Source organism: Schistocerca nitens, chromosome 3, assembly GCF_023898315.1.
Source record: "Schistocerca nitens isolate TAMUIC-IGC-003100 chromosome 3, iqSchNite1.1, whole genome shotgun sequence".
NCBI lineage: Eukaryota > Metazoa > Arthropoda > Insecta > Orthoptera > Acrididae > Schistocerca > Schistocerca nitens.
In genome coordinates this window covers 946,455,552-946,471,157 of record NC_064616.1, presented here as the reverse complement: position 1 = coordinate 946,471,157, position 15,606 = coordinate 946,455,552, and the positions used below count along the sequence as shown (strand labels likewise).

Sequence of the window (15,606 nt, the reverse complement as noted above, 5' to 3'; positions counted from 1 at the left end):
TTAAAGTTGACAAATGGGAGGTCAAACCAGAGACAAAAGCGCCGAGAACTGGAACAAAATGGAGCGAAGAAAGAAAAGCTGAATTCTCGCAAAGAATGAAGACCTGGTGGGCAAACAAGAAGAATAAGAAGCCCCAGAAGTTAACCATCTTTACTTAGCGTCTTCCATGTTGGGAGCTTTACGACTAATAATAATAATAATAATAAAACACTGAAGAAGAGAAAGTGTTAAGATGACAGATGTAAGTGATAGCTAACAAAAAGGACAAAACAATGAAGGATGTGGACCATATAGGTGATCTAAATGATTAATGGAAAATCTGATATAAAGATGTGACACAAATGCTAACAAAGAGATAGAGGGGCTGGCCAGTACTTACCTCAGCTCAGTACAGCCGATAGATACGCAAAAAACAGAACCAAAAATTTTTTTACGTTCCTAGCTTTTGGAACAAATGTTCCTTCATCAGGGAGGAGAGAGGGGAAAGAAGAGGAAGAAGCGAAAGTAGATTAAGTTACTCACAACCCAGGTTATGAAGCAACAGGCAAAGGAAAACAGGGAGGATAGCAAGGATGGAGGCATGGTTCTCAGATGGAAGCCAAATATATTCTACTGTAAGTACTGTGCCAGCTTCAAACCAAAGAGGATGCATACAGAAGTAAAGAGGTATATAGTATAAAGATAAACACAACTATGTATCCAACATAGTTGTGTTTATCTTTATACTATGTATCCTACATAGTTGTGTTTATCTTTATACTATATACCTCTTTAATTCTGTATGCATCCTCTTTGGTTTGTAGCTGGCACAGTACTTACAGTAGAACATCTTTGGCTTCCATCTGACAACCATGCCTCCATCCTTGCTACCCTCCCTGTTTTCCTTCCCCTGTTGCTTCATAACCTGGGTTCTGAGTAACTGAATCTACTTTCCCATCTTCCCTTTCTTTCCCCTCTCTCCTCCCTAATGAAGGAACATTTGTTCCGAAAGCTAGGAACGTAAAAAAATTTTTGGTTCTGTTTTTTGTGTATCTATCGGCTGTACTGAGCTGAAGTAAGTACTGGCCAGCCCCTCTATCTCTTTGTTAGTATTTGTTTCACATCTTTATATGAAATTTTCCATTAATTGTTTAGAATACGTAAATGAAAACACCTGTCATGTGCATGACCCATTGAAGTTGGTATAAACATGCTGGGTTCATGGCTTTTGCTCCTTTCGCATCTGTGACATTCACCATGACTGTCTAAATGTAGGATCGTGCTCTGCTTGTAAAGCTGTATTACAAGAAAGATGACTGTGCGCATGTCGCTCTTCAGATGTTCCAGACACTGAGCAATCATTCTCATCAATCACAACCTCTTGCTTAAGAAACTTGAAGCTGAAGGTATTAGGGGCCCAGCCTATGAATGGATCTAATTTTATCTCCAAAATAGAGAGGAAGTAGTTGAGCTTGCTATCCAAGAAGGGAACAAGATAAAGACCTACTGCTCAAAAAAGCAGAACATTAAGTACAGTGTACCACAAGGCTCCATTCCAGCACCAATTCTGTTTCTACTCTTTGCAAATGACTTGGAACTGACCAATTCACACGATAATTACATAAAATTTGCAGATGACACAGATGTGATAATAAAAGGAAGGGCCAGAATGCACGAGATTAAAAAGTGTACCACCCATATTACAGACTGGTTGTCTGGAAACAATTTAGTAATAAACATAGAAGAAACAGTTACAATGCACTTACACACTGTGCAAAATAAATGTCCACTAAGATCAGATATAGAGATGTTTACCAGAACCCTTGAAAATGTAAGCTCTACAAAATTTCTTTGCATATGAATCCAAAAAGAACTAAGATGGATCCAACATGCAAAATGCATTACCAATAAATTGAATACCGTGTGTTATACTGTCAAAATTCTTTCTGGTTGTACCTTGAAAGAAACACTAAAATTGTATACCTTGCCCAGGTAGAATCTCCACTGTAATGTGAAATAATCTTTTGAGGAAATGCATCTGCCAGCAAAAGTTGTTTTATATGCCAAAAGAGAATTTTAAGAGCAATAGAAACTGCTACCACAAGAAGCCCACACGAGACCTTATTTAAGGAACTTCACATCCTTCCACAACCATGTCTAAATATCTTACAATAATAATATTGTTTAGGAAAAGCTTAGGAAATAGCAACAGTCTTTTATTGACTAACCGGAGTATCCATCTGTGCAACACATGGAGAAAGCAGTATGTTCAACATGTATACACAACACTAAAACAGAATGGACTATGGCAAACAGGGAGCAGACTCTACAATAAGCTACCTTATAACATTACAAAAATAAAAAGACACCTCAAAATTTAAAACTGCTGTCCATAAATATTTATTGAAAAGTATTGTTATAGTATGGATGAATATTTTGAAACATAAAAAATTGTTTTGTCCATGTTCTGTACTTTGTATGTAAACCCAAACACCTTAATGCGGAAGTGTGTCATCTTTACTGTTTTACTATGGTAATGGATTTTTATTTCCATGTTAGTTGCTTATAGTTTCTTTCCATCAATAATATGAACTTATTTAGAAATAGTGTGCAATTCTGAATTTTTCACAAGATATCCACCTATACACTTTTATGTCCTTGGGATTACACATGTATTATGTGAACATTTGTATCATCATAAGATCACTGCCATAATCATTTTACCCATGTATCATCTCATATCCATTTTAACTTGTCCTATATCATCACGTGATTCTCTGCACACAATGTATGATCTACAGGATAAATAAAATTACAATCACAACTGAAGTAATTATAAGTACTGGGTGAAGCTTGTGTAACATTGACATATTTTTGTGGCAGCAAGATTATTTTGATTGTAAAATGTAGCCTCTGACAGACCATAAATATCTTTGAGTTTGTAACTTATGTTTGTCAAATCTAGCTCATTCATTAGCATCATTATATGCATATCTTCTACTGAGGATCAATGTTCCCACATTTTCTTTGACTTTCAATTTAACAATTTTTTCTCAATAACAAAGAAACATACTATACAGGTAAGTATATGTTAATTTACATTACTGATAACAAGAATCAATAAACACAACTTTAAAAATAAATATGTGGCTACAGTGTTAAAATAGAGACTATTTACTTCTTTTTACCTGTTTGATACAAATCCATTATCAGTTAATTCTTTTGACAATGCAGATATCAACAAATCTATATTTCGATTTTCCCTGATATTTTTATTACACTCCGAAGCTTCAACAATAAAGACTATATCTGTGGAATGGGGAATAGAGGTTCCATTCAACTGTAGAAAATCTCCTTCCACAAGATTTGTCCCATTTGGTAAGACACACCTGGACAAAGAATGATTCAATTAATTCATTAATAATAATAGTCTCCAAAGATTTCAAAAAGTTCTGACATCTTCAGAAGCTTGGATGTAAAATAAGAGTACCAAGAACACTTTCTGGATGTTTCATAAGAGTAGATTTTAAATCTGAGGTGCATGAATGGAAATAAGTTCCAGAACGTACGAAATGTTGAAACTGAGACAATAAATACTGTCATGAGATCAGTAAGTTTTACAAAAATTGGAAAAAAATAATTTAAAATTTTCCCACATGATTCCATACAGCTTGCTTTACATGTTCAACAGGAACATAATGTAGTTGTTTTTGATATTTAATGAATACACACACATTTGAAAAATAAATATATTAATTACATGTGTAATACAGTTATATATTTAATTTAAAACAGTGAGATAATAAGTACAGTGTCATTGCCAAATACAACTTGAAAATCATCCACAAGTCTCGAGGGATTTCTAAAGTTCAGTGAAGCTGACTGCCAGTTGCAGAGGCTTGGTTGTCTGTTACTGACATTCTCATTTATTACAAATGAGAATGCAGCATGAAAACCGTATTCAATTTTTCATGCTGCACTAAATCTAATCTAGAGGAACTGCGATGGTATGAAGCAAAGTTTTCCCAAAATATGATACATAATCGTAAACTTCTGGGACCCCATATTCAGTATTGAGAAATGAAACAGACAAGATAGAAAGCTGTCAAAAAATAGAAAAATTATCAAAAAGAGCAACAGAATAAGAAAGAAAAGTAATGCAGGAAGGTAACACAAAGGACAGAATGGAATGGGCAAAGTTCATAATATAAGACTGAAAACAGACATTCATACCAAAACTGGGAATGTGTGCTGAAGCCTTAATTAGGTTTGAGAATGAGGAATCATCGTAAGCAAAGACAAGCTGTTGCAACAGAAAAGAGAAAGAAGAAGGAAACAAGGAGAAATTCAACATTAAACCAACTTCATATTCATTTGCTAACCTGTTCAGTTTATTATCTTGTCAAAACTCTCAGTTCATGTCAGGAATATAAATGTCTGGATGTTGCCCCTATTCCACGAATTCCAGTACTTGCATGCAGTGTCTCTTATAATGTATCTCTATCTTGATTCCTAATCTGACAGGCTTACCCCTCCTTCAATAGCCTTGACCACCTTTGGACCTTGAGACTTCTTTCATTTTGCATTTGGCTCCTAAGTAAGGAAACTTTGCCATAAAAATCTCACACTGAATGTTGACCTTCTGGCATTGGTGTCAAGTGAACTATCATATTACCTACTTTTCATATTCTTGTCATTTTAACTGCATATTTCAGTTTATTTAGAAATAAACATGACATATCATCAAGGGAGGCAGAAAGAGAATTGTGTTTTCTTCAAATAACAGCTGTCAGTAGCACAGTTCCAGAGTACTGAAAGACTTAGATGCAAGTAAGGGTATTGTTTCATTTCAACAAGAACAAAGACTATGATAGATGTAACTGAGTTAGTTGTTTAGCTGGTGGAATGTGTTGAAATATAAGAGAAACCATTAGGACATTTAGTAATTCTGAATGCTTTGTTTGTCATTTCACATTCACAGCTTCATAACAGAATTCAGCTGAAAGGTACCATACAATAAGTAAACTGAAAAATATAATGTCAGACAAGAAAAACAACGGCTATAATGAAATTAGTTATACATGAGCTACAGGTGCTTTGTAATATTTGATATTTGCAATGAATATAAAAACACAATAAAAATACAGTATCACTCAGTTTAAGACCTGGAAGCTGCTTAACAAGCTTCAATAACACATCATGAGACATAACGCAGAAACCAGTTATCAGCTTCAAAAGCTATATTTTAACAGATACTGCTCTGTTTATTAGAGCAGCCAGCAGTAAGATATGACTAAATAGAGAAGGGTTGGTAGATCATTCTCAGTATTTACAAGCCATAGTCTATATAAGGAGTGAAATGTATTTTCAAGAACGATAAACAATGCTCAAAAAGGATAGTGTACACCTAAGTGACCAAGTAACCAGAATGAGTCTATGTACTGTAGTGAAATCTCTGTATAGGGTTCATCAGGATAATTAATTGTGTCCTCTGCACAATAATCTACAGGCTTTATGATACTAAATCTATGAACAATACTTTTCTTAGCTTTAGTATGACAGCACTTAGTTTACTAAATACCATCTAAGACATATAGAGTCTAAAGATGGCCAATGTACTGCTGAAGCCAGTAATAACTGTTTAGAATCTGCAGAAGGTGTGACACTGTTGCTACTCAACATGGTTACCATGGATACTAAACAGGCTGATGGTGATTTGGTAACAAATGGGGAACAGAACCCTTTCGTGGAATGAACTTTCCATGTGAACTGAACCATGGGACATGAAGAACCTCGACCCATTTAGATACATGCACAACAATATACTCAGCATGTTGCTGGCACAGGTGGCTAATGACTGAACACCTGAAAACTTTAGGTATTAATCACAAGGCTAAGTCATGGCAGTTTAACTCTGCAGGAGCACTGGCGTGCTCTGGTTACTACTGATTCCAAGTAAACAGGTGTACCTATTGACACAAAGTGTGTGCCCTCCATGTTAGATTTTTGAACTACTCCACTGTTCTACAAATGCCAGCTCATCTGCCTTCATCCACGACATCCAATGGCAGGGATACTAAATCTCTCCCCCAGAGAAGGCAATGTAAGGCTGAAAATTGCTAGGCCTGGGCCACAACCTCTGATGTAAAGCCGGAGAATCTGACAATGGGCTGACCACTAAAGGAAGCAACACCAATGCTGCTGGCTCCACTGGAGGGGTGAAAGGACATGGAGGCAGAGGGTGGCAGTAGGGACAACACCACCTCCATCAATGAAAGGGGCAAGGAAGCAGGAGGGAAGGAGCAGGGGGAGGGGGTCAAAATCCACGGGCTCCACCATGGCAGGTGAAGGCATGAGCTGTGCTGGGACTCGAGACTGCAGGCAAAGGGAGGAAGGTGGAGGGCATGGAGCGGGTGGCAAAGATGAGGTACACTGCTGCAAGTGTGGGCCTGCTCAAAGAACAACATGGTGATTGTCCCCGAAACTCAGCTGATTGGCAACTAATTGGCATCATGTGTCAGCTGCTCTCCACCAACATTAACCATAAAAAACTGCTGACATTTTGTGGCCCACCACAACCCTTAGCAGCCACCCCAGTCACTGCCATAGGTCCAGGCCCACATGGCAGCCCAGGAGGAAAAAGCAGCAAGCCATGGTGGTCAGTGGCATGTGACTAAGGGTGCAACAAATCCAGGTGGACCTGGGGCTGGTGCCCATGTAAACGTTCTGTCAGACTGCACCCACTGACTGGCATTGTCCAGTACATAGACAGACAACTCAACAACACATAATTGTGGGAAGAGGCATGAACAGACTTCTTCACACGAGTCTCGAATGTACGCACGAAGCACACCGTCTCTGAGTTAGAAGTTGGGTGAAATGGGATGGTAGTCAGTGTTTGGATACCACTGAGGATACTAAAGTCTTCAAGACTCCAGTGATAAAAATTGCCTACTAGTATTGGTCGTGAGGGTCCTAGGGATTCCTCAGTGGAAAAAAGTAACTGACAACAGGCTAACAGTGGCTGTTGATAATGTGGACGAGAGCTTAGCCAAGTGGTATGTGAATTTTGCCAGCACACTGACCGCCAACAACCACATGCTGCTCAAAAATGGACCCACAAAATCATCATGCACACTGTCCCAAGGATGCTCTGGGGCTGACTAAGGAAAGAACTGGCACAGTAGTGCAGCCTGGTTCAGCAAGCCTGCACCAAGTGTTCAATGTAATGATGAATCAGTCAGTAGACATGACGTCACACCAATGCCTTCATTGAGTCATATCCCAGTGGAAAGCATACAGCAACTGGAGAATGTGAGGACACAGCACCTTGTGGCAGCCACTCGACAGCATTGCTCTTCTGTGGCAAGCATGAGGATTCTCTGGACAATGTTGAGTTGAACACATAGGAGAAAATGCGTATGCCACACTGGATCGGCATCTGAAGAGACACACTCTGGAGACTCATCTGGACCACTGAAATGATTTTCTGGAAAAGCAGGTCAGCAGCCATGGTGATCATGGCCTCTTGTGCTGTCAACTGAAAATCTGACAGGATTTGCTACAATTAATCATCCAATGTGAACATGAGTCCCCAGCTGATCAAAGCCCAGATCAGGCACTCCCAGTAACTGCGAAAGTAGATTAGTATTGGCATGCTAGGCATTGGAATGGTAACAAAGGTCATAAGAATAATTACTGAGAAAGATGGTCCCAAATTATATAATTTGGGACACCATGTATGTGACATCACAGATGGGCACACAGGCTGTCTTTCTATAGGAGGTGCTGACTCTACACACTTGAGCAATATTCTAAAATGGGACACACATGTGTTTATAAAGCAATCTCCTTTGTATACTAATTGCACTTCTGCAGTGTCATACTGATGAGTCCACTGTATGCAGACAGTATTGTTCGTTGTGAGCCTATGAGATAATTTCATGAATGAGAACTACAAGTAATGTTTTTAAACAGGCACTCATTTCAACCATTTTTGAACACACAGTTACCTAGTATCAGAGACATACAGATCATCGCATACAGATAATCACAAATGTTTTTTACTGGATAATATTAGGCATAAGAATTTTTCAAAATTACCTCCTGCATTTCACTTAGGTTATTGTTATTATTTGGAAAAATTTTGGATCAAAAATCTACATGAGGTGAAGTAGTATGTAAAGTAAATGTGTATAAAAAAGGAAATACTGCCTCAGAGTGAATAGACTTACCAAACAGTCTTCCACAGAAGTTGCGTTAATAATACTTTGGGCAGAATGTTCATATGTTTAGCTATTTCTGTTACAATATTATTTAAAATAAACAAGATTTTTTTTAACAATTTTAACTGTCTGAAAAAGTGCTCTGGCTAATTTTTGAGCTACATTTAGAACAGGCAAAAGTATCTACATTGTGGATGTTCTGCATGCAAAGGATGCAGCCCATATCTCCTTTCTCCTTGCCAACAACCACATTTTTGTTGTGACAAAATCACCATTACCATCATCAGATGGCGTGGAGAATATTGTTTGTGCTTCACATCACTGCAAGTAGCTCGATGTGAACAGTTGTCAGGTAAATACTCCTGGCGAATTGCAATGTGCTGGCAGCAATCAGTGACATGCTGGCAGTGAAGTTGCAGCATAAATGTAGCCTTAGTCTCACTAGACATACAGGAGAGCTTTTGTGAAGTTTTGAAAGCAGGAGAGCTTCTGTGGAAGGTAGGAGTGAGGTATGGCAGATGTAAAGCTGTGAGGGCAGGTTGTGATAACCCAGACAGTAAGAGCATTTCTTGTGAAATGCAAGCTTCTGGGTCTGAATGTTGGTCTAGCACACAGTGTTAATCTGCCAGATATTTACACTGAAAGTTATTTCTGTGTCTACTGTTTGCTGTCCATCAAAGATGATATGGGACACTCTGGCAATGAAGAACTGAGATATTGATATATTCTCTTTAATAGATATTTAATTGGTCATGAGTTACAGGATTTTGGCAAATGAAGAAACTTTTACTTTGTCTGTGCCTTTAGAACATCACATTACAAGCATGAATTGTGTTTCATGTGATTAATGTTTGTAGAATGTGTGTTGGTTATTATTATGTACTAAACGGGCCACTCTGTTCAGAGTTACACTGATATAGAATGGTAGTTCTATGACACTGCTCAAGAGTTTGCATCATTTGCATGATTTGTATGATTACAATCACACTAACTCAGTTATTGCAAGAACCTTCTTAAAACAACAGAAGTGTAGCATACAGAATGTTCCTAGTTTCAGTACAAAAATTTGAAATTACTTTTGTTGATGGACTGTTGAAAATAACAATGCACAATTTTGACACCTTTCTGCCCTTAAACTACAGAACTGGAGCCCATCTACAGAATGGTTTCCTATATTGTGTATATTCATTAAAAACAGTTCCTTTTAAACTAGAACATGACATGAAGTCTCAAGAGGAGCATTTATGCATGAAAGACAAAAGTAAAATTCAAAAACATTTGAACAGGGGGAATGTAACATAGCTCTGAGATAGTACTGAAGCCTTAATGACAATTACTCACTTTACACATGTATCTGGAATTCTTAATGGGGTGTGTTCCAGCAGACAAGCCTGCATATATGCAATTGCAGTTGCACAGGCCTCATTTTCATTCACTGGGTCACTGTTTGTGCACATATTCCAGAATGGTGTTGGATCAACCTGTAATTTTATTCAGATATTAGTCAAAATGAGCACCTCTAAAATGTATAAAAAATATTTCCACGCTAAAATGATAATATAAGCTTCTTGAAGCATATACGTGTATTCCATAAAAGAGAATCACATGCAGGGCGAGCTGATGAACTGGGAACTTTTTACAGGGCATAGTACTCTGACCAAGGAAAACAAATTATTTAAAAAGGAAAATTTGTACAACTGAAATGAGGCTCTAGTACTTCATTTAGCCACCTCTACAATAAATACATAATGTGGATAAATACAGTTCCTCTATATGTTATTAATGTCAAAACTGAATATGAATGTCTTGCAGAAAATAACTTGCTTCCAGTAAGTTTTATATCACCTGTGTGAGAAGAGCCCTTACAACATGTCTCACTATTGGTTTCCTGTTATGTACCCCTACTTTGTATGATTTTCAGTAATCTCTAGTACTGACATGAAGAATAGCAGTAATACAATGTGCAAATCATCTTGTGGTCATACCAATTATACACACTGCCACTAGACCTTTTATATTGAGTTATATTTAGAATGCTTCTGTCTGTTTATATCGGCACATACAAGAACACAAAAATCTGCTCAAATGCAACTTGAAAAGCAAGAACTGGTGGAAGTGGTGTAAATAAAAAAATTAACCTTCAAGTACACTGCATAATGAAGCCACGCAAAAGAAAAGTGAAGATACAGAGTGAGTGGGTTGGTGATTACAAATGCATATGTATGTCTGATGAGTGCTGTGATATTAATTGTGTAATGCTATTGTGGTGTAGCTGCATTTGAAAATTTCTAGTATGCTTATAAATTCTTCGGATAATTCCATACATTGTCATGATCAGCATCACGTTGTACTATATGTGCTGTTTTGCCTTTATGGCTTACACTGTCTGCACATGTCTATAACACTTCTATATCCTATTATACTGCCTAATGTCTTGTCAATACAGCATAAATCAGAAGATCTGGCATACAGTTACCAAAATCTGTTGGCACTGAAGGTGTATAGCTACAAAAGTAGACAACACAAACACAAACATCCACACACTGCAAGGTACCATAAAGAACTTGCACACCTCCATGTCATCCTTGGCCACATTCTGAATTTTTTTATTAAAATAAAAAACCACCTGGATGCAACACATTGTCTTTGGGTACTTTTAAACACTCCTTATAATGCACTCTTTTGGCAATGATTGTGGATTAAATTGCAATTTAAGACATGTGTCACTGAAAATGAGTTGGAAGTTTCTACATTTACATCTGCACTCAGGAAACCACTTTGGAGTGCATGGCAGAGAGCACTACCCACTGTATCTGTCATTACAGTTTCTTTCCATTCCATTCATGTGTGGAGAGTGGGACTAATGACTGCTTAAATGTCTGTATGTGCTCAATATTTGTCAGGGATAACAAGTTGCTTGGGTGTCTCATGACAGAAGAATTGTAAATAATCTAGTAAACGGTACTTAGAGTAGGTTTTGTTCCTATATGAAGATAACAACAATTTGGTTTTAATACATTCAACAAATATTCACATTTTTTACTAACAAAAGATGTTCACTTGCAAAATTGAAACTTTCCTTAGTTCCTTTCTTAATCACCTCTGTTATTTAATGATTTTTCATATCTGTCTACTAGTTTTATCATTTTTGTCATAGTCAGTTGCCACAAGTCATTTATATCAGTTGTTCAGTGCATTTTATCATCAGTTTCAAAATGTTTCTTGCCCTTGAGTTTTGTGAAAGATAAAAATCACTAGAACCAAGACCCGGATCAAAATTTTTCAACACAGATTGATTCAACAAGTGTACGGTTGCAGCAGCATGATGAAGCAAGGCATCGATGTGGAGAAGCACAACACTGTAGAAAGCGTACTATGTCTAGAATTTTGGAATCCTCATTGTAGTTGCCTTAGTATATCAAAATTTGACCTGCAATGATTATAGTGCTTTTTGCATGAAATCCACCAAGGGAGCACTCTTACGATCTGGAAAAAAAAAAAGTTTCCTTCTGTTTTTGTTTTCAGAGCAGTTTATTTCTTGGGTAATGAGAGTTGATGCCATTTGAGTGAATGATACTTGGTCTTTGGTGTGAAGTGAGATGCTCATACAGTATCTCATCACCAGCAAAAATTTTATCAAGAAAGGCATTTCCATCTACATTATACCATGTCAAAAATGTCAGTGATGCAGCTTTCAGTGTCTCTTGTGTTTGTCACTCAGCTGCAGGGAACCCACCGTTCATATATTTTACTGCACCTGAGACGAATGGCCCCAATTTAAACAAGCAAAGAACAAAATATATTTGAGAAAGAAATGTGTGATGCATCTACAGTTACATATCTATCTTCCAAAATTCCATTATTCAATTTATTCTTCCAGTCATTGGTGATGAGTGGCAGAGATCTGGACTGAATTCCACTGTGTGCATTTGTCTGTCCATTGTTGAAAATTTCATACGGCTTCCTCTATTTCTCTTCATTCAGTACTGTATACCATATGACATCCTTACTTGACAGTAAATTTCTGCAGGTTTCAACTTCTGAGAATTCAAAAACTGAATAACATGACTTCATAGTCAGCCATATTTATATCATAGAGATGACAAACAGTCACAGTATTCATAATAATAACTTGTTTTGGGTGGATCTCACATGACACTGACAAGATACTATGGAAACCATTTGACCTAGTATAACAGCATCATATCACACAGGGAATAGGTTTTTATTTCCCTGATTATTCATGTACATAATGAAAGGAATGAAGCTGTGAGCAGCAACTTTCTCCAGTTATATGCTGACTATAAGGGTTGGTAGGAAAACACTTTCTAGTTTATTTTCGTTTTCTTCACATTTCTCTTTCCTTTGGACTCCTACTGTCTTTCCCATTGTTTTAAATGCTAGGACACCTGGACAAACAGTTGCTGTCATTCTTACAACATGTAACACCTTTATCAGCCTTGAAAACAACTGCAATTCACTGACTCTAAAATGGCTTTGATAACATTCAGAATATAGGAGTTACCTATGTCAACCTGTGAATGTCAGATGCTTAGCATATACTCTGTCGCTAACACTAAGCCAGCAAAATCCTGAGGCTTCACAAGTGGCAACTAGTGGATATCAGTTTCTTGAGTCTTAGCAGCCCTGTGTCATTGCTCTGATTCACAGAACCTGTGACCTTTAACATATGAAAGACAGATTAGATATTGCAGAATGAATTTTAACTCTGCAGCAGAGTGTGTACTGATTTTAATTTTCTGTTAGATTAAAACTGTCTGCTCAACCAGGAATTGAAACTGTGATCTTTGCCTTTTGTGGGCAAGTGCTCTGCCAACTGAGCTATCCCACCATGACACATGCCCCACACTCACAGCTTCATTTCTGCCAATATCTCTATGCTACATCCCAAAATTCATAAAAATTCTCCTCATACATCATGGGCCTAGCACTCATGGAAGAACGTATGTTCACTGCATAGGTCATTTGGTACAGTACTTGACTGCAAAAGGTAAAGGCTCCAGGTATGAGTCCAGGTCCAACACACAGTTTTAATAAGCCAGCTCATTTTAAATTATATAGGGCATTCAAAAATAAATGAGCCACAAGCATAATTACATAAACCAGTAGCAGTATGTTAGAAGTACAGACCCTGGCTGTTGAGAAATTTGTCCACTGTGACACATGGCGGTGAATGGCTGTCTCATAAAATTCCCGGGGCTGTGATGTTAACCAGTTCTGTACATACTGCTGGATGTCATCGTCCGAGGTGAATCATTTGCCGCCGCCTTTTAAAGGGGACCAAAAATGGTATAATCACAGAGAGAGAGGTCCAGACTGTATGGAGGGTGGCTGAGAACCTCCTATTTGAATTTCTGTGGGTGTGCTGCGATTGCGTTGGCTGTAAGAGGCTCTGCATTATCATGGAGCAGAATGACCCCACGGCTGAGATTGCCTGGATATTTTGATTTGATCGCTTGGTGAAGGGTGGTCAAGGTTTGCGAGTAATGCTGGGCATTCACTGTTGTCTGGTGCTGCAGGAAGTGAATCAGAAGGGGGCCATCTTGGTCAAAGAAGAATGTCAGCATAACCTTTTGATTCACCTTGGATGATGACATCCAGCTGTACATGCAGAGCTGGTTAACATCGCAGTCATTCACCACCTTGTATCACAGTGGGACAAGTCTCTCAACAGCCAGGGTCAATACTTCTAACACACAGATACTGGCCTCTGTAATTATGTCTCTGGCTCATTTCTTTTTGAATGCCCCTTATAGGAAACACACCAATGCAGAGTGAACATTCATAATGGTAACAATTCCCTAGGTTGTGACTGAGACATTTCTTCACAATATCCTTTCTTCTGGAAGTGCTAGTTCGGCAAGGAATGCAGAAGAACTTCTGTGAAGTTTAGACAGTATAAGAAGAGGTACTGATGGAAGTATAGTGTAGGTAGTGAGTGGTGCTTGGAAAGTTCGGTTGGTAGGGCACTTGCTCACAAAAATCAAATGTCCTAGGTTATAGTCCAGGTCAGCACACAGTTTTAATATGCCTGGAAGTTTTGGGTTAGAAATTCATGCATTTTTTTCTAATACACCTGGAAATATTTGTTATTTGAAAGGCACATCAACTATGAATCTAAAAACATATCTAAAACTCAACCAAGTTATCACTTTGTACCTAACATAATCAGCAACTGTTCTTTTATTTCTTCTAAATAGACTTACTTTTTTCCTAGTAAGTAGCCCACTACTATGAAATATGTTGTATCTACCATCTAGGACTCAATATTCCTTGAAAACTTAAAACATGTATCCATATATCAATAAACTACAATTTTCCTCTTACCATGGTGAAACAAGTGCTGAACTGAGAAGATTTACTTTTAAAAAATGCCTGGCACAAGTTTCTTAATTTTTCATTTGGCTGTGCTATATCTATTGCGAAGTTCTTATCTGAACTGCATTTGTGAGGTTCTAGAATCCAACTTTGGGTAAACCTTTCTACATCAGTTTCCACCTTTCCATATGAAGTTAAGAAATCATTTATTGGCTCATTATCCATTGTTCCCAGCAATCCAAATGTCTTGCCATAATGCCATCCTGAGAACAAAAATTTTACAGTTAAACATGATGTGGCAAAAGCAATGTTGTTTTCTCCTGTACATTTTATAGTAAAGTGTTCATGTTTATTTAGAATTAACACAAAGTTTTAATGTTAATACCACTGAAAGCAACAAATTTCAAATATAAAGATACAAAATTTTTGTCTTTTATTCCTTTATAATAATTTTTTTTGAAGGAATGATTCCTTTGATGTACCTTCACAATTTTAAGTAAGTAGTAACTTAGGAGAATGCTTTCTCATAACATAGTTATAGCCTAATTAGGCAAGGGGAAATGTAAGAGTATTGTAATGTTGCATCTATAGATGTATATAAACTTCAGAAAATCCAGGATGGAATAACAAAAATATGAAAAGTATAGTTTGCCATTCACCATACAGAGGAGACACTCAGTGGCAGACACAGTGAAAATGACCACTAGATATTATCCACATGTTGGACTAAGTCCTTCATCGTAGGTAGACACGTTGTGGTCATAGGTTTGAATCCTGCCTCGGGCATGGATGTGTGTGATGTCCCTAGGTTAGTTAGGTTTCAGTAGTTCTAAGTTCTAGGGGACTGATGACCTCAGACGTTGAGTCCCATAGTGCTCAGAGCCATTTGAACCATTTGATTGTAAGTAGACAAAACCTGACTGTAACTGTGTCTGAGGTGACCAGCAAGTTTTGCTGTGTGGGGTACTGGTGGTACAGAAGAGGTGTGGTGTGAGGGGCAGGTTGGATAACAGGTCAGATGTGGGGGGGATGTGCTAGTGCTGCCCTTGTGGGAGCATGTGGG

The 15,606-nt window shown here is 37.8% G+C and overlaps 1 protein-coding gene across 1 annotated transcript in view; it reads right to left on the bottom strand.

The window, feature by feature from the left end:
• Positions 1-15,606, bottom strand: part of LOC126249021 (uncharacterized) — a 712,654-nt gene that overhangs the window by 52,134 nt on the left and 644,914 nt on the right. Inside the window, exons 65-67 of the mRNA XM_049950623.1 lie at positions 14,553-14,806; positions 9,546-9,685; positions 3,168-3,368 (exon numbers count right to left, since the gene is read on the bottom strand). Coding sequence (XP_049806580.1) covers positions 3,168-3,368; positions 9,546-9,685; positions 14,553-14,806 — 595 coding nt within the window. The remainder of the gene's footprint in view (positions 1-3,167; positions 3,369-9,545; positions 9,686-14,552; positions 14,807-15,606) is intronic.